Consider the following 19851-nt stretch of genomic DNA (forward strand, 5'->3'; position numbering starts at 1 on the left):
GTGCCCGGGGCCACAATTGCATATCATTTTGAGCACTGGAAGACATAAAAACGTAAAATATTCTCGACGAATTTTAATCTCGGCCCCAGCGCACCACGAGCGTCTGGGTTGGAGATTAAAGCCGAAATTCTTAGATTTTATCATACAAAAGATAGAAAAATTAAAAAAAAAATTACTTCCTCAAAGAATAACATATTTTTAATGCCTAAATGGTTTGGTTGCAAAAACCTATTACGGCTCAGTTTCAGGCCGAATTGGATATTTAATTTTCTTCTGGATCAATCATTTCATCGATGTTTTGTTATGACGTTGTCACGTTAAACTATCGTCCGTAAACCGACTTTACAGACAACCAAATTTTTGTCATTAACATTTGTAACCACCACGCTACATTAAATGTTTTTAATTAGTCGTTATTTACGTTTTGCTGAATATTTGTAGGTATCACGACTCTAAATGGCTACACATTAGTAGCTACGACCAGTTGTCTACAGGTGGTGCTAGCAGTAGACGTATTCGGATACTATCCATCCATTAGAAATGCGTCCTTTACATTATGGCTGCATTTGCTAAGGGATGATTGGTCGTTGTCTCCACCAACAACACGGGATTGCTCACGCCACATATTTCTTTTTATTATTGGCTTTAGGTTGTTCAGTACTAACAAAACGAAATTCAGCCCGATCACAAAACTTTAATAATTTATGTACACACACAAAAAACGATTAAATAAGTATAGTTTTGGGTAACGTCTTTTATTAGTAGGTTATTAGAAATCTAACCTCCCACTGAATAATTAGTGAACGTTTCTGGGTTCAAGTCGCTAACATGCGAAGAGATATGAATAACCTGAAAAATTTAAAAAAGAAATAAATAATAATAATAATTTAAATTACTGTAGGTTAAAATTATGTTCGTCTTTAGTTTCTGGCTTCTGTTGCATGTTGATATTTGCGAGGTTTAATTGTGTAAGAATCACGCGACAGTTTTTTGTAGGATGGTTTAAATTGACACAGTGTTAAACAAACAAAAAAATGAGAGAGTCTTTCAGTGCCCGTCAGTGACGTATAAACAAATAACCTCTGCAACGAGAAAATTCATGTGTTCTCATGTTGCAAATAAACTTATAGTACGAAACTCTGACACGAAATTTAACGTAGAATTATTTAAAATAATTCAGAGCGTGATAAATATACGACAATATATATTTTTTTCAACTTCATTTCTGGACGCGAATCACACGTGGTTCCTACATCCGCCGCTAGAACTCGCTGCCGGAGCAGCTACTTCGACTATCGAATCATTCGATTTGCGGAGCGATAGGTTGAACTATATAATGAAACGGCTCCGATAAAAGCAAAAAGACTTTGGACTTTATTTTCGCCAAGGAAGGTTTTTTTTTTAATATTGACCATTTGTTGAAATCCATTAAACAATTAACACTGAAATGTTTTCCTTTGTCTCTACGAACTTTGGTTCGCACTATCTGCCACAGATGGCGGCACTTTTGTTTACGCGTTTCCGTTTCATTCACGAAATGACTCATGCCAGATTCAGAGTACCGAGAGCTATAGATGTTCGCACGCCAAACATTTGTTCGAACATTTTTGTTCACGAGTACGACTGCGAACACGGCACGAGTCAGCCACGGAAGGAAGGCGGTGTATAAATAATAACATCATCGTGGTGTTTCTCGGCCCTCGAAGCGCTAGGCGCTGCGCCGCGGAAGACGCGCGTAGCCGCAGCACATACCGCGCTGTAGTGGAAGCAGCAGTGCGGGGTGGGGATAATTGGAGCTAAATGCTTCACAAACCGGATTCAGATCAAACTGTCTGGCCGGGGCCGGCCGGGTACAGTCGCGTGCCGCGGAAACATGCGCCCGCCCTGCGAGGCGAGGCGGCTACGCCGGCGCCGCGCACAGGCAGCGACTGTACGCCCTTGGTAACGTCCCGCCACTATTGCCCAAAATGACTCGCGCACGAATTGATTGATAGATAGACCCGTTCCCCCGCCACTCGTGTGTATCGGATGAAATATTTTCGGTGGAAAGTGGAGGCGGCAGGGCGGGAGGCGGGAGACGGGGCAAGATGGCCGCCCGGGGCCATGATGGCGGCCATGTCTCCTTCGCTCCCCCTGCGCCCTTTCGGCGCTCGTGTTGGTAGTCGCGGTGGTTCGCTCGCAGATTTCGTGGCACACGCGCGCTTCGCTCGTCCCTCGAAACGCTTCAGCCGAATAATATGCCATGAGACATCTGTGAAGCACTAACATGCAAGACGAACTTCCTTCTCCTTGGTGTCTAGCGAAGCCCTCCTTCTTTGGCGATCGTTAGTGAGCATCCCGCATCCCACATAAAACAACTACATAATATTTACCTGTAAGCAACATGTGGTGTCATCTGTTGACAATAATCGACGCTACTTTAAACAGGTTATTTTGCATTAGATAAATTAACTCTCACCACTGAATGGTGCTATTGTAGTCAGAGTCATGTAGTCTCGTAGCCACGTAGCCAGTTGTCCTGGAAGCTTCGTAGTCCTGTAGCCTAGCAGTCTCGTAACCTTGTGTTCTGGAAGCTTCGTAGCCATGATGCCTTGGAGCCTCGTAGACTTGTATCGTAACCAAGTAGCCTTGAAATCACGTAACCTTGTGTTCGGGAAGCTATGTAGTCGGCTGAAACGTTTCGAGGGAAGCTGGAAAACATCAGTAAACAAGAGCAGACGATTTTAATGATCTATTTAAGGGGGTGTCTCCCATTTAAGGTCGAGATTTTATATTTACAGTAATTACAGATAAACTTGTAGACTTTTTTAATTGTTTAACTTTCAAGAAATGATAAATATATAACAGCGCATACTTTTTGCTTAATTAGCTGCCAACGTTACATTTTTTAACGTTTTTGGGTTGTACAAATAGGGAGAATTTAATTTATTGCAGAACTGAAACTTTTTAGGTTTAACTAAAATGTCACTGGCTACTTCAAGAAATGGTTTTAGTTTCTTTCAGAAAATGATAATTAATTTTACCTGGTATTTCAAAATTCTCAAATTTGTTACGATCTTGACAGCCAAGAAACATGAAACGAATTTTTGTGATAGAAATGCAAACCATATCATGAAGTAGCCAGTTGCATTTCAGTTAAACCTAAAAAGTTTCAGTTCTGCAATAAATTAAATTCTCCCTATTTGTACAACCCAAAAACGTTAAAAATTTAACTTTGGCAGCTAATTATGCAAAAAGTATGCGCTGTATATATATTTTTCATTTCCTGAAAGTTAAACAATTGAAAAAGTCTAAAAGTTGATCAGTGATTAATGTAAATATAAAATCATGACCTGAAATGGTAGGCACGCCTTTAAGCATTGGTGTGCTCCTTCAATTCAATAAATCCTGATATTGAACCATTAAATATTTTAGAACCATGACTTGTTTAAGCAGTTGTTTTACAACTAACAATCTTTTTTTTTTGTAAAACGTTTTCGGTATTTTTAATACCTTCCGTGATTTGCGAAGAGTTTCGTTTGCCCACCTTCGAAAATCAACCTATACCCATAGCCGCATTTCTACTGATGACATGTTGGACACACACTTTTTTTTAAGGCTCTTAACTGACTACATGACCAAATTTTTGGGTGTTTTAAGTGTTTATTAACGGAGTTAATATGCTGTTATTTAATTTTATTTTACAGCTTTCTTTTAATTATTCATGCAATGTTTAATTTACAGCTTGTTTTGATTCGAAGAAATATCTTCATTTATACTTTAAACTATCGATAAATTACGTAATTGGTACTGCTTTACTAGAAAACAGAAAAAAATCACTAAAATTCTAAAAATTTTTATATTTTGCCAAGCACTGAATATAATTAGCAACTAGACGCGCAGATTCACATAACCCGAACGAAAAAAAATTAAGAATTCGACTAACACGAACACGGAGTATGGAAGTATGTATATTAGTATGGGAGTATATACCGGAGTATGGGAGTACGTACCGGAGTATGGGAGTACGTACGGAAGTATGGGAGTACGTACCGGAGTATGGAAGTACGTACCGGAGTATGGGAGTACGTACCGGAGTATGGGAGTAAGTACCGGAGTATGGAAGTACGTATCGTGGTATGGGAGTACGTACCGGAGTATGGGAGTACGTACCGGAGTATGGGAGGACGTTCCGGAGTATGGAAGTACGTACCGGAGCATAGGAGTACGCACCGGAGTATGGGAGTACGTACCGGAAAATGAGAGTACGTACCGGAGTATGGGAAACATAGGCTACATTTTAGAGTTTGTGTTTTCGAGTCTTGGCCTTACTCAAGAGGATTATGAAACATGGCCACAATACACCGAAATATGTAACCAGTAAAGCAACTACAGATCATCTTTGTAGTTAATTTGCACGCTAGCAGTGACCGAACTTAATTTATAGCAATAGCATAATCTATACTGTTTATAATTAAGTTATATGTTATAGTAATGCATCCAAACTGTTTCGATTGCTACTTAAAAATTACTCTTAAGAAATGATCTGCTAATATGGATTCCTTAAAATAAAAATTCTTTGTTTTATGGTGGTTAAAATATAAATAGCAAAAACGGTAAACTACCTTCTTAGATTGTAATCGTCTTAAAGTTGATGTCGATTATGTAGTCAAAGTATCAAACATTATCAGGTAATGATTAAATACGTATATGTTGTAAAATGTTTTTTTATAATGAAACGGTTAATTTTCTTTTATCACACCTCACCGTGTTAACTAAGAAGACAAATTGTAAGAAGCATTTTGTTATTATGTTGTATCGAAAATTATTCTCACACCAGCTACCACAAAAGCAATGACTCAAAGTATATGCTAACCCTATAAAATTCTCTAATTATTTTCTTCCTCTCCGTTAAATTTTATTTTTTCTGAATAAACTTAAAATTCACTCAAACGATCCAATATGGAGAACAGGAAAGCAGTCGAATTTCAAAATGTTTGTTAAAATTTAAAACGTTTCTACTCAATTGCTATGACCAGCATACTTCAGACAAATACAATGCCAACCAGATAGTGTTGAGATTTAACTGGAACATAACAACCCCTGGCCCACCTTCGAATATATTTATTATACCTATTCGAAGAAAAAATGGGCTTTAGTTGAAAAACGTTGCTGAGACCAATAGAGACTTACTGCATTTAGTGAAATTCTTTTTTTCTAATAGGCGATTTTGAAAAAATTATTAGCGAATTTTTACGATGCGCGTGCACCATTCAACGGAATTTTCACATGATGAAAAAAAGGCTACATTACAAATAAAAATTATGTATGTGCTTTTAAATATTATACTTTAGTGATTGATATTGAATACTTATCCATATCATTAAAAAGATTTATTTATTGTGAATATTAGTCATGGAAATTGTGTTTATAAACTTTTGCAAGCATATTTGTAAGTGTATGTGAGGTTAGTTTATACTTCTTTAGGCGCATTATAAAACAAAGAGAAATAATTTTTACGATGTGTGCGCAGCATGCAACAAAAATTGACAGGATGGAAGTAGGCCAAATAAAAATAAAAATTATATATGTGCTTTTAAATCATATACTTAAGTGATTGATATTGAATACTACTGGTCCATACAATAAAAAAAAATATTGTGAATACTAGTGATATAAATTTTGTTTATAAACTTTCTCAGATGTATTATCAAGTGTATTTATATAAGTGAGGATATGTTCCTGTATGTATACTTGACTAGCATTATAAATTATTACATTATTATTTAATAAAATGAATTAATATTAACAAATAAGAATAAAAATTTAGGATAATTATTAATTTTCATTATTAACTAAAATTTATCTCGATTATTTTACTAAATTAAATAATTCATTTTATACACATGTTTATACTAATATTGAATACTGAGTAATTATTTATTATTCCTAATTTGATTTTTTGTATACATTACCGACCGTATTTATAATATCACTCCAGCCCTTTTAAAATTTTATTTTTATTAATTATATGCATGCAGGATTAAAGTTAGTTTTTATTACGCTAAGTAAGTATAACTTCTACTTAACGCGCGTACATAAGTGCACACACCAATTTTTTTTTATTCCTGTGACTTTTCGAATGATCAGTAAAAAAAAAAAACGAAATGTGCGTTCTTATCTGGCCGGGTACTGAGTTTCTGTCCTTCGTATACGACAAAAATGTACAGATTGGACATTCTTCAAAAATATTTTGAACTAGTTGCCATAAAATATTAAAAGTTTCACAACAAACAGCTATATCATTTCAGTAATTCAGACACATTTATATGATATTGCTGTGTCACACAAACACAATGTTTGTTATATATATGTATATATATATAGGTGTACCCTATATATGTATATATGTGTGTGTACCACAGTGTTGTCCCACGCAGGTACCGTCTAAGTTCTGGTGGAGGTCTTTAATTAATTGCCGAAACTGTCGTAGTACTCGGCTTTTTTCCCCATACTTTATGTATGCTACCCAGTGCGCGCCATTATCTGGAGATGCAACTAAATTAATAATGGCACACGATTCTTTGGCTGTGCAGGTAAATCTTCTCGCATGAACACGCCTTGGAAAATACGTATTTTCATTTGGCGAGCATACTTGATTAAATCTACATTTAGTGAGCGGACGTTTCAGAAGAGAACTTTGGATTTTTTAAATAGTTTGTTTCTCATGTCTCGACCTGCTTTGTAGGGTCGTAAGTAAAGCCATGCGCCATTTTTTGACGTGATAACGTCTTATAAATTGATGAACGCTGGCTGCACGCACGAAAAATTGTCACGTTCCGCCTGAGCCGAGCGTGCAAGAACCGTCCAACCACCGTGCGAGAAAATCTTCTATAATATCAAACAGGTTAAAGCGGGCTTTTTAACTAATTGTTCGTGATTATATTTAAACAAATTATTTAAATTAAATTTGCAAAAAAACTGTAAATATTATTTGAAAATTAAAAAGTATGAAATTTTTCATTAATGTTTTGTTATGACGTTATCACGTAAAATTATCGTCCGTAAACCGACTTTACAAACAACCCCCTTTTTTTTACCTATGGAAATGGCTTCCATGCTAGCATTGTGTCTTCGTGCTTCCTACAACTGCACGCTCGATTCAGGTAAAAGTAGCGGTAGAAATACACCAATAAACTTTTTGTCGAGAGTCTGTCTTTTTGACGCGATAACGTCTTATAAATCGTTGAACGCCGGCTGCACGCACGAAAAAGCATGGCTCATTGTCACGTTCCGCCTGAGCCGAGCGTGCAAGAACCGGCCAACCACCGTGCGAGAAAATCTTCTATAATATCAAACAGGTCAAGGCGGGCTTTTTAAAAGCAGCAATTTAATTTTTTTTATTTATTTGTCCAATTTAGTCATTTCATATTAACAATTTATTGACATTGATTTTATTTCAGTTTATTACTATAACTAGTTGTTCGTGATTATATTTCAACAAATTATTTAAATTAATTTGCAAAAACTGTAAATAATATTTGAAAATTAAAAAGTATGCAATTTTTGACGTGACGTCTAATAAATCTATGAACGCCGGCTGCTCGCACGAAAAAGGATGACTCATTGTCCCGTTACGCTGTGTCCCGTTACGCTCATTGTACGCTTGCGCCGCATCTGTCTCTCTTCCACTCGATTGGAACAACCATCGATTTGACTTTTTCGAAGCACCTTAAACTTGAAACACTCCCATTCGTTTCCTACTTTTCCTATCATCGTCCTATCCTTAACAGAATAACACAGATTGGAAGAAGTTAAATAGCAAACATGTATAAAAGTTATAGTTAAAATAATCTGTTCGTTAAAGTAATAAACATACATATTTGAATTAATGAGTGCAAATAAAAGTAAATTTATCAATTAAATTGCAGATTTCATTTCACTCCTTCTTTGTATCCATACAAAATAGTGATAATTCAATAAAATTGATTTAATTTTATTCATAAAAGTATGCAATCATTTGATCAATGTTTTGTTATGACGTTTTCACGTTAAACTATCTGCTGTAAACCGACTTTACAGACAACCAATTTTTTCATCAATGTTTTCTTATGACGTTATTACGTAAAATTATCGTCCGTAAACCGACCTTACAGACAACCCCCCCTTGTTTTTTGCTTGGCTTTTTGCACGCGTGCACCAGAGAATGTGTGTCCACTAACATCGCAGGACGAATAGCCTAGATGTGTTTATATCTCTCCTTCAGCGTGTGCTCTTGTGTTGTCAGTACCCGTCATAACAACACTGACTGGAGCAGCCTACCCGTGCGGCTGGTCAGCACGTCAGGGTTCCTCTTAGGCAGGGGCGCAACAACTACATTTCCAAAGGGGAGGCAATATACCTTTTTATAAAGAATCATCGATCCCCCCTATTGAAGCGGGGGTCCTCCCCCGGGAAAATTTGTATTTTAAGGTGGAAGATGGTGCTATTTAAGCAGTTTTATTATCTAAAAATTGATTACACAGCACTTTATTTGCCCCCGTTTGCCCCCACTTCAAGGTTTCAGAAGGGGGGGGGGGCAAAATACCCTTGCCCCCCCCCATGTTGTTGCGCACCTGCTCTTATAGGCATAACCGCACCTCCGTCATGTGACACTTCTTAGACAGAGTTCGTCATTTGTTAGCAACTCTAGTCTTCTCTAGCAGAGTCAACAGAACTGTGAAGCGATTAAAAATATTGTGAGCAACTACTTCTTTATTTCTTGTAAAACTTTGTGAGGTAAACAACATTGCGTGTATCTTTTCCAATAAAACTTTATTGATAGTAAATATTTGAATACAATATTATATTTTTATATAAACACATGTTCACTGGCAATAACAGTAAATAAAAATGAAATGTATATAATATTAAAAACTTACTCGACAGCATAAACATTTACCACTTAGTAGCCAAAATAAATAAATGTAAGGAGCATGCATCCTTGAACAACTAATATTTGTTGTAATATTCATCAGGCATAACGTATTCTTCCTCCGTCATCTGAAAAAAAAAATCAAAATATTTATTTACTGCAAGTTGGTGGTAAACGTAAGCTCTTTTAAGATACAGTTTAAAGTACAGTTAAGATATATAAACTATCAATGATGCACATTTGACATAGCGCATGCCTAGTGCGGGTGCTCTGAACAGTAGGCCTATGTGGGTGTGAAGCTACGCAGGCCACCCAACAGTCATGTTGAACATTGATTGCTGGCACGCCTTGTCCTCAAGTGTGGTGAGTACATGTCAAGGGCGTAGCCAGGGGGGGGGGGTGTTTAGGGGTTCAACCCCCCCCCCCCCCATTAGCACCAAATCTTTAATTAATTTCTTATTCATCACTCAAACAAATTTCATATTAAAATTAATAAAATTTTTACCATTACAATATTTAAATTTAAGTACCGAAAACTGCTAAAATAGCACTATTTTACACCTTAAAATCCAAATTTTCCCGGGGGAGGACCCCTCCACCCCCCGCTTTAATACGGAGGGGGGGGGGCATGCTTCTCAACACCCCCCATACACAAATCCTGGCTACGCCACTGAGTACATGACATGTAGTGCACAAGTGTTGAGCACCACGGCGAGCGGCGAATGACCTAACCACAACAATGTGGCCCGCCATTGGTCCAGTAGTTAAAATAAGGAAGCCTTCTTTTCACAGACGAGAGAGCCAAACGCCCGATCGTGCATCTTCGGGTTTTTGAAGTGAAACTTCTAATGCGACTTCCAACGAGGTTGCGTTAAACGTTTAACGCCACCATGGAGGGGATATGAAAGCACTGTTGCGTTAAACGTTCAACGCTCCTGGGGAGGGGGAATAGAAAGAGACAGAGCGAGAGTGAATGCGTGGCACTCGAACGCATGCGCGAGCGTTAGCAACGAGTAGCGTCCAATATTCCAACGCAAGAGGGAGAGAGAAAGAAAGATACGCAAAGGTAGAAAGTAGGAGAGAGAAAGAGAGTGAGTCGGTAGATCCCAAGCACATGCGCGTGGTATTCTTGCTATGCAGCGAAGTAAACAGTGTGGGCGTCGTGAAAACCAAAAGGGGAACTACCATTGATGTAGTTTTTGCAAGAAATATTGAAAAAATAGAACTCAAACATTTTGTATCTTACTTTAGTTATCATAATCCCATTGTAAATGTTATAGATTTGGATATTTCTCCACTCGAAAATGATAATTAAAAGATGCGATCAATTGTGAATTGTAAGCAATGTTAATAAAGTTTGTCTTAAAGAAACAATATGATTTCACTAAAAATCAATTTCTAACCCTTCATATTTTCATTTCCACATTACGAAGTTTCACTTCTTCCGCGCGGAGGGACTCCACGCACTATTTTTTTGTTCATTGTAAATAAATATGGCGGTGTTGATAAAAGGATACTAGTGGTCAATAAGGTTACGTTAGCTACATTATAAATACTTTAAAACATCGTGGACGGTTGATTTGGTTAGGATAGCTACAATAAAGATACGGAAATAAAAACATGAACTGCGGGGAACTTCGGGTTTTGGCTCTCTCGTCTGTGAAAAGAAGGCTTCCCGTTAAAATACGGATACTTGGAGACGTTACAATCTAGTGGCTGAGCCCCGTGACATTGAGATAGCCGTCAACAGACGTGGACGGCATTCAACACATTGTTGTCCGGCAAGAATGAAGGGAGGAAATATTCAGTTCTTGTAGTGACAATATTTCATAACAAAGCAGCTGAGTTGACTGCCAGTTTGTGGCATTGTATATTGGACGGATCGAAATGTCAAAGCTTCTGACTACAATCAGGCCTTACTGGGAAAAATTGAGGATGGAACAATCTTGAATAAAGTATACTTGTCCCGTTTGAATAATTATGTGTATAAAAATAACACGATTGTACGGTTTTTATATCTAGACTTTATCTGCAATTGATCTGAAATAGTTCGGTCGTTATAGTATTGTGCTGTTCAGGGAGTGGGGCAGGTCAGGGAAGATCAGCTAACGATGAAGTAAGAGTGTATGTGACAAATCATGGGGACATACAATACAGAGTTTTACAGACAAACACATCATCATTATTTTTGACTTGATTTAAGTTTCTGGACATACGCCATTGCTAAGAACTTTTTCTGTTGAAGAAAAACTAAAAAATAAAAATAAGGAAATAAATAAATAAAACCCAAAAAAAGACAAAAAAAAAACACAAAATTAAGCAAAAAATTGCTGTTTTCAACAAGGATATAAACACCACAAAATATTCCGTAACAGGAATATGGTCAACAAAACAAAGAAAAACAGGTGCGACTGTGTTTCCGTACCATGTGCGTCTCTGCCTGAGGACGGGAGCAGATAGCAGTTCCCGAAACGTCGCTTGTTTCTGTTTTGGTAAAACTATTGTGTTCGTTTCGTCTTTTCGTTTTGTCGTGTTTTTGTCTCGTTTCAACTGTTGTGCTGAATTATTTTGGGTTCAATATTTTTGTACTGTCATCATTTATGGTTTTTTTTATCGTTGTATTCTGTTTTGGAAAACTATTGTGTTTGTTTCGTCTTTTCGTTTTGTCGTGTTTTTGTTTCGTTTCAACCGTTGTGCTGAATTTTTTGGGTTCAATATTTATGTGTCGTCATCATTTGTGGGTTTTTTCGTTCTCTTAGTACATTTTGTTTTTCTTTGTTTTGTTGACCATATTCCTGTTACGGAGTATTTTGTGGTGTTTATATCCTTGTTGACAACAGCAATTTTTTTCTTAATTTTGTGTTTTTTTGTCTTTTTTGGGTTTTATTTATTTCTTTATTTTTAGTTTTTAGTTTTTCTTCAACAGAAAAAGTTCTTAGCAATGGCGTATGTCCAGAAACTTACATCAAGTCATGCACTCCCATTGCACAAATCTTTCAAAGATAATATCATTATTTTTCTACTACTCTATGAACATTTGGTAGAGAAGCGATAGTTTAAAGCCAGGTAAATTGTAATGGGTGCAGTATGTGCACTACTAATGCAGTGCGGTTATTTACTCACTTTCAGAGTTTCTGTCCAGAAGCACTGAGTGAAGAGGAATGCTCTCTCGCACTTTTCTTGCGATTCTGAAACAAAATGTAAGGAAATGCATCAAAGTACTCCCATAAATCATCACTACAAAATAGTGTTCAATCCAAAAATCAAACCTACTTTCATGTTTAAGTATACTTAAAATATTTTCAGTTTTCTTTACTGTGGAACATTTTAATTCTAAATAGCACACAGAACCTAATATAAGGCACTGTTGCCAGACTACTTCGTGGCTACCTGCAAAATATGTGCTTCATATTACATTTATTGGATACATAATTACCAACAAAATATTTTACTAAAATATTTAAATATAGATTATATTTGTAACTTGTAGTATTTAAAAAGCTCACGCAGATCACGTGTGTGTAAGGCTAAAAATGTTTGTGTATTTAAATACACACATACACATTCATATATAATATAAAATCGATGTATACATTTAATGTAAGAACTGTTAATAATATTGCATTCTACCAATACAATTTATGCTACATGCTTCAATTTCTGTAATTTTCTATGTTTTAACAATGTTCAGATTGTCGAGTTTTAACAAAGTCTATTTGTTAATGAGGTTCCTGTTCAGGTGCTAACCAGTAAAACCTTTAATTTCGCCCCCAAAGCCACCACCAATTTTACGAGTGAGGACTCTGCATAAATTTCCAGGTCCATATTTGTTCCTGTACTTATGTAACATATACATGAGTTTTCTCTGTGTGGTTCTGGGTGTATGCTCAGTTTTGTAAACCACTAAGACATTCAAGTGTCAGCCTACACAAAATTGCCTGCATTTTTGACAAACTGTACAGCTTGTGTAAACACCCCTACGACACTGCTTTAGGTTAAAACCTTCGAGAGGCTGAATGATATAAGGGTTAATTTCTATGTTTGCATGGAACATCAAGGATATATTATTGATGAAGATTTTAACTCGCTAACTGAGACAAGTGTCCAGCTGCTTTGCATTACTGATTACGACTTCAGCCTGCTGTCAGTCTACATCTGCTTTTTCGATGTGAACTCTCTTTATGGGCATACCATTTTTGGCAAGCTTCAGGCTGGCAATTTTTAGTGGGTACAGGAACCATAATATGGTAATTGGAACTTTAATACCCTAGACACAGATTAAGACTACTCCCATTTCCTGTCCTTCCTTCGTGAATGTATTGACCACCAATATGATCTCAGCCTCTTGCAACTGTGAATGGTATACTGCCAAATGGCATGGCGAACAAACTCTTATTGACTCTTGAACTGCGAAAATATTATGTTTTACATGTTAAAACACTACTGAACTATCTTGCAAATAGATCCATGCTTGACAAAGTTCATTTTCTATGTTTTGATCAAAAATCCAGGATGGTAAAATATGTATGTTTTGATTTAATTTTAAATTTCCATGCTCAGGCTGCAAACCCCTTTGATACATTCTTCTATAAGTTAAAGTCGAATGCAGTCTTTGGGAAATTGCCATGATGGGAACTTGACATTCGAGAGGTTTCATGGTAGGACTCCATCTATCGTATTGCTTAGTTGATAGATCGTCCGACATTCAAGGATAGGTAGGTTTTTGACCACCACCTGGTCCTCACTGAGTTATCTTAAGGTAAGATAACCTTCAACAAACCCCTCTACACTGGCGTGGCCATCATAGATTTATCTAAGTTGTACCTTTATGACTTCCACTATAGTTACACGCAGGTTAAATTCCCTTCTCCTTCTCTGCACCTACTCTATTTGGACACTGTTCACTTATTTACTACTTCGAGAGTCACCATGTGTTTGCTTCGATTATCCCCGATTTGACTACACAATTTGATGCATCGAGTTATATGGCACATGATGTTCTAAAGTTCTGGTCCATCAATCATGGCATGACTGGTGTGATGAAAGGTGAAGCTGGTTGGGGGAATCATCACCGAATATATAGGTCTTCAACCCAAGCTTTATGCATTCAATATGGAAGGTGGTGCTTCGTTCTAAGCAATATCTGGAATGCCTGTGCACAAATTCTTAAGTTTTACAAAGTAATACCATTTTCGTTCTTGGAATCACATTGTTTGGATGGAATGGGTGACTAAAGTGGTGTTGTTTTTAGGGGATGACAAATGGAGCATCTTGGATGATGGAATCAGTACACTTCCATGAGGTCATTTCTGTCTGGACCCGAAACCCGAACATGCTTCCCCTCAACATCCTCTCCTAAATTTCAAGATAAATATTGACCAACATTTTGTTATTTTTTAGTTTCGATGGGGAGGGGAATAGGGGGAGAGTGTTGGCGCCACCATCATAACAGAGAATTGGATAAAAAATTAATAAATAATAAGAAGCACAGCCCCAGGGGCAGGTTGAGCGTTGTGGAGAAGGGTGAAGAGGGGTCGGGGGAAAGGGGTATATACTCTGATGGTGTGAGAGGTGGCGAGGGGGAGGAGAATGGAACCAAATTCTAATGATAGGGGGAGGGGGTTACAGTGATTGACTACCCTAATTTTCATATCCTTTGTGCACCGCAGAACATACATGCTCCCCCTACTCTTTTCCATTGCAAAAATCATTCGAGGAACATATATTTTGTAATATTGGCCCGACCAATAATGCCTGTTCCAAACTCCGAAGCAGCTGTCTAAGACGAAGCAGAGAAGAATGCAGAGTGTGAGAGGTGTGTGGCATAATTACCAGCTCCAGTCTTGATGCACCTGTAGATGAGGAGGTCAGTGGTGAAGAGATCCAGTTCCGAGCTGGCGAGCGAGTCTCTCATGTTCTCCTGCAGGAAGTTGCCCTTCTCGTCCATCTGCGGAGAAGTCCAGCCAATGTCTCGAGCGCAGCGCATGCGCGTCGTGAACATGCTTCTGCGCCATCAAACAATACACCTACATTCAGGGCCGCAACTAGAGTCTCTGGCACCCAGGGCATGAATGGATTCATGCGCCCCCCCCCCCCTCTTTTTTTGCACATACCACACCAATAAAGCGGGGGTCCGGGGGCCCTCCCATGGAAAAATGGTGCTATTTAAGCATTTTCCATACCTGCATGTAACAGTTTCTGTGCTACTGTACCTTCCATGCATGAACCCACTATGTTCATAAAGTAGTCCGTATAATCACTAGACTTGTTCATTAAATATGTTGAGACGTTATATTGTAAATCAGATTATACATTCCTGGCATGCAAGTTAAAAAACGTTTTACCAGTTACCAGTTGTAGTAGGAATTACAATGCAAGCGATTTCGGCGCCGCCACAGCTTTGCGCCCGGGGCGTATGCCCCGCTTGCCCCCCCCCCCCCCCCCCACCCCCTAGTTAAGGCCCTGCCTACATTCCCATTCATGAAGTCCCCCTCATTGGTGTTTGCAACAGACATGTTCTGCAGAACTTTACCTTGGAAAATATTGTGTTAGCAAATAAGACTGTTGTTTACCAAGCACATACTTTCCTTAAAGAAAACGATAAATAGTTTATTTTTAATTAAAGCCATATTAAAAACGGTTCTGATAATTTTTTTTTACAAAAAAATATTTCGCATTAACATATTGTACTTCTTTACGTAAAATTTACAATAACTTGTTCCAATCAGGGACACACAAGCATTGGCATGTGATGATTTTTAATTAATTGTGACACTTCATCACACTACTGTGTGACATTTTGTAAAAACAAATTCCATGTCAATCATCTTTTGATGATGCCACAATCAAGAGAAACACAACTCGATAAGAGACAATGATTAAACGCAGTGATATTTCATGTAAGGGTACAAAGTACTGTAAGTTCTTTTCCATCCCTCTGATTGGAAAAAAAAATGTTCTTACATTGAATATATATTTAGGCAAATACTTGGCAATCTCTAACACAAAAAAACAACATTCTCACTGGTCCATTCTAATGAAGAGCGAGTTTTATTCACAGACCACAGGCAAAATATAAGAAATACTACGCATGAGAAGAAAGTGTGTCGAAGAGTATCAAATAGTAAAATTATGATACAATACAAACTGCGCTCAGAAGATCAACCATACGGCCAAAGTACATTTTTTCTTGCATGCCATCTCGTAAGAGACACTGCCGTCCCCCCCCCCCCCCCTTCAAAAACAAAATACAAATTCATTTTAGTTATATAAGCATATTTTTTGTGATTTTTATACTTATTAATGCTACTTTCTGGGTTAGTGAAAATGCATTTTCGAAAGGTTTTGAAATGTTGGTATGAGTGGCGTGAACCCCCTGCCTCTACACTGCTCTCCCACAAAATAGTCTTACGGGAAGGGCATTGCTAGCATCGAATGTTTCAACAAGTGGCTTAAAGTCACGAGGACAGCATGAGTGCGTTCCGCAAGTTAGTCCATAGTTCTCGAGTGAAGTACGTGTTGGTGTGGAAAAGGTGAGGTTTGAATTCAAGAAAAGTGAGCACTTTTTTGTACAAAATGTTCCAAATAAGATTTTCTTTTTAAACATGGATAAATGTCCAGGAACACTTTCTGATTCCAAGTCTGACCCTGAATCTAAGAGAGAAAAGTGTAGTGCATCAGTTAGTAAAGCACAAAAACATGACTCTAAAAGTGAAGATCCCAAAGCTGGGCCTAGGCATGCACAATAAACCTCTTCCGACAAAAATAACTTGGATAACATAGATAACGGTGTCTGTTATGATTTGGACTCAAATTCAGAGTCGCAGAAGTATTCTAAAATGATTAAAGAGCACATAAGCAAAAATTAAAAAAAAAAAAAAAAATGTTTGACGAGACCCATTCTTAAATCCTGGATTAGTTCGGGTAAAAGTAAAGTATGTACTGCTTACTGTAAATTTTGTAAAATACGTATTAATTGCAGCAAAAGTTTAATGATTCGTCATGTAAATACTCTTGAGACTCAAGTTGAATGTAGAATCTAAAAAAAAACACCGGGTATACTGTCATTGTTCAAATATAGTTCAATATACCAATCGTAAAAGACGGCTGTATTAAGATTATGCGCATATGTTGCAAAACACATTCCGCCATTGAGTACTATGGATACTCTTCCAGATCTGTTAAAAACAGTTTCCCCAGACAGTGAAGTCGTTAAGAAAATACAGTGTGGACGTACTTGATGTAGCCTAAATGCTCTATTAAAAATGCTTAGCTGTAGATTCACTAAATGAAATTACAAATAAACTTTTAAAACATTATTACCATTCTTTAATAATTATTTATTGGTTAAATTACATAACTGCAAACAAATATCTAGCAATTGTTTATTTCTATGATGACTCCAAAAAATCAGTAGAGGATTCGTTTCTTACTATAACTGATGTTAGTGATGCAACAAGTTCAACTTTGTTTTAAGCTATAATAGATTTATTAAACAGGTTTAAAGTGCAAGGCATCCACAAAAATTATTTTAATTTAGTACGTCACAATTAGTGGGATGCTACAGCTGCAGATACAGGATTCGACTCGAGGCATGTAAGAAAAAGATGACAAACTGAAAAGAGTACTGAAACAGGAAAAGGTGCTTGGATAAACATATTGTAAATGGTTAGTATAGTGTACACGACTTTTTTATTTGTTGTTTTGTTGTTTTGTTTCCCTAACCTGTCCATTTTTTTATAATTTTAATCAAATTATCTTTTTTTTTTTTGCATCGAGTAAGGATCCAAACAAGGCCGGATATCGATCGAATCAATCATTATTTTAACAAACTATTTTTTTTGATGATTTCTGGAAATTTTCCCAAATTTATAGTTTAATAAATACGAATTTTCAAGATGGCAGCCAAGATGGCATCGGTAGCTTACTGACTTCTGGTGGATGAGTAATTTAAGCAGTTTATAGGATTTTTTCATCATATTTTATTGAATAAATATTTTTTACCTGAAATTAACTTTTTTGCATCGAGTAAGGATCGAACCAAAGACAGAAATCAATCAAGTTAGTATTTTTTTAATACGCGTTTTTTTCTGATTTTTTGATTTTTTTTTCAGAATTTCTAGCTAAATAATTACAGATTTAAAGAAATGGCAGATTCCAAGATGGCGGATTTGTAGTCGTCAAAAATGGCCGCCGAGGTCCTGATCATAGTCAAATAGCGGCGGACACGCCCGAACATGGCCGATTCCTGACGATTGCTTAGCCACAACTGAGTAAGCTACCAAGCCAGAGGCCCATTAGAAAAACATTAGGCACGTATCGGCTATTACACACTAATGGTGTACATTGAGTGGCATAGTGGGCCAAACGGGCCCACTGTGGAGTAGGAGTACACAGAGAGTGTGGTGGATACCACCATTTACTCCTGTTTCAGTCTAACTTTGGTTTTTGTACTACTTAAAAATATTTAAGAAATAATGAAATTTTACAAAAAAAAATCACTACATCTAGTGACTTTTTTCAACAGTTGGTCTACTTGTGGCTTTAAATTTTGTCTGTTTCCTTTAACGTGCCATTTTATTTTAAATTTTAGAATAATTTTTCTCTAATGCCCATTTTGTTTTGGCCTAATTTATTTTTTTCTTCTCCAGAATTTTTAAAATACTATTTTTTTCTGGGTGGAACGTGTTTCATTGACCGGAGTTTCGGGAAGTGGTTACGTATTACGCCACTGTGAGGCGCGACTGTCGTGGCTAGCGTGGAGCGAGAGCTGGTAAGTGTTGGCCAGTGCGCTGATTGCCGGAACTGTTTTATTAAGGAGCTGACGATTCGGACTCGGGCAACGGCGCGTGGGAATACTTTACCGCTATCCTGTTAAAGCAATGCTTTTACGTGTGTGTCTGCATATTTTACTTTGCAGCCACAACTACCCACAGGAGAGGGGAAGCCTTCTTTTCACAGACGAGAGAGCCAAACGCCCGCTCGTGCATCTTCGGTTTTTTTTTGTTCATTGTAAATAAATATGGCGGTGTTGATAAAAGGATACTAATGGTCAATTAGGTTAGGTTAGCTACATTATAAATACTTTAAAACATTGTGGTCGGTTGATTTGGTAAGGATAGCTACATTAAAACTACTGTGAAATCATGTAAACTTCGGGGAACTTCGGGTGTGGCTCTCTCGTCTGCAAAATGAAGGGTTTCCCACTGGTGTTTGTGTGTGGTAGTAACCTCGAGTCTCCTATCGTGCACTATTGGAGGTCGCGTGTCGGTAGCTATGGTGGTGTGGGAGATACGGTGGCTGGAAGTGGTCCACATTTCGACCAAAGTGTTCTACAAAACGTTCGGCATCTCCTACAATGTTCTGGATTCCTCCAGTTTGGTAAGTGAGTGGGCCTGCGAATTGACCACCGGTCCTTGAATCTATACTAATACTAGATAATGCCCGGCATGCGTTGCAATGCCTCAATCAATTTTTTTTGTAATTTTTTAAACGTATACTAAGCATCTCTCTTTATCTCTCTAATCCTCTATCTATGTATATCTCTATAACTCTCTCATCTTTCTATTTATATCTCTATCTCTCTATATATCTTTCTAGCAGACCCGACAGACATTGTCCTGCCCAAATGTACTTTTTGTGAGATATGGATATGGCGGTAAGTATTTCTACGCTGGACATTTTGTATCTTCTCATTATGCCCTCCTCTTGGGCACGCCACTGCCGTTACCAAAAACCTTTCCCATGGTTACGCAGAAGGCAACAACAATGCAAAAGCCCGTTGCCATGGAGGCTAATTATCAACAATGCTTTGTTTTCTTGCTTTTAAAGCGTGTTTTTTTTTTTTTAGTTTTTCTTAACTCAGAATCGAGATAAAATATCCAATTGTGAATCTAAACCATCCTCGAATCCCCGTGAACTCACACACAAAATTTCATCAAAATCGCGTACAAACAGAC

The 19851-nt window shown here is 37.4% G+C and overlaps 1 protein-coding gene across 1 annotated transcript in view; it reads right to left on the bottom strand.

Moving 5' to 3' along the window:
* Positions 1–8844: 8844 nt before the first annotated feature.
* LOC134529910 (uncharacterized) overlaps positions 8845–19851 on the bottom strand; it is a 34445-nt gene continuing 23438 nt past the window's right edge. Inside the window, exons 5-7 of the mRNA XM_063364467.1 lie at positions 14726–14840; positions 12017–12081; positions 8845–9021 (exon numbers count right to left, since the gene is read on the bottom strand). Of these exons, the coding sequence (XP_063220537.1) occupies positions 8971–9021; positions 12017–12081; positions 14726–14840 (231 nt within the window). The 3' untranslated portion in view covers positions 8845–8970. The remainder of the gene's footprint in view (positions 9022–12016; positions 12082–14725; positions 14841–19851) is intronic.

This window comes from Bacillus rossius, chromosome 2 (genome assembly GCF_032445375.1).
Source record: "Bacillus rossius redtenbacheri isolate Brsri chromosome 2, Brsri_v3, whole genome shotgun sequence".
Classification (NCBI taxonomy): Eukaryota; Metazoa; Arthropoda; class Insecta; order Phasmatodea; family Bacillidae; genus Bacillus; species Bacillus rossius.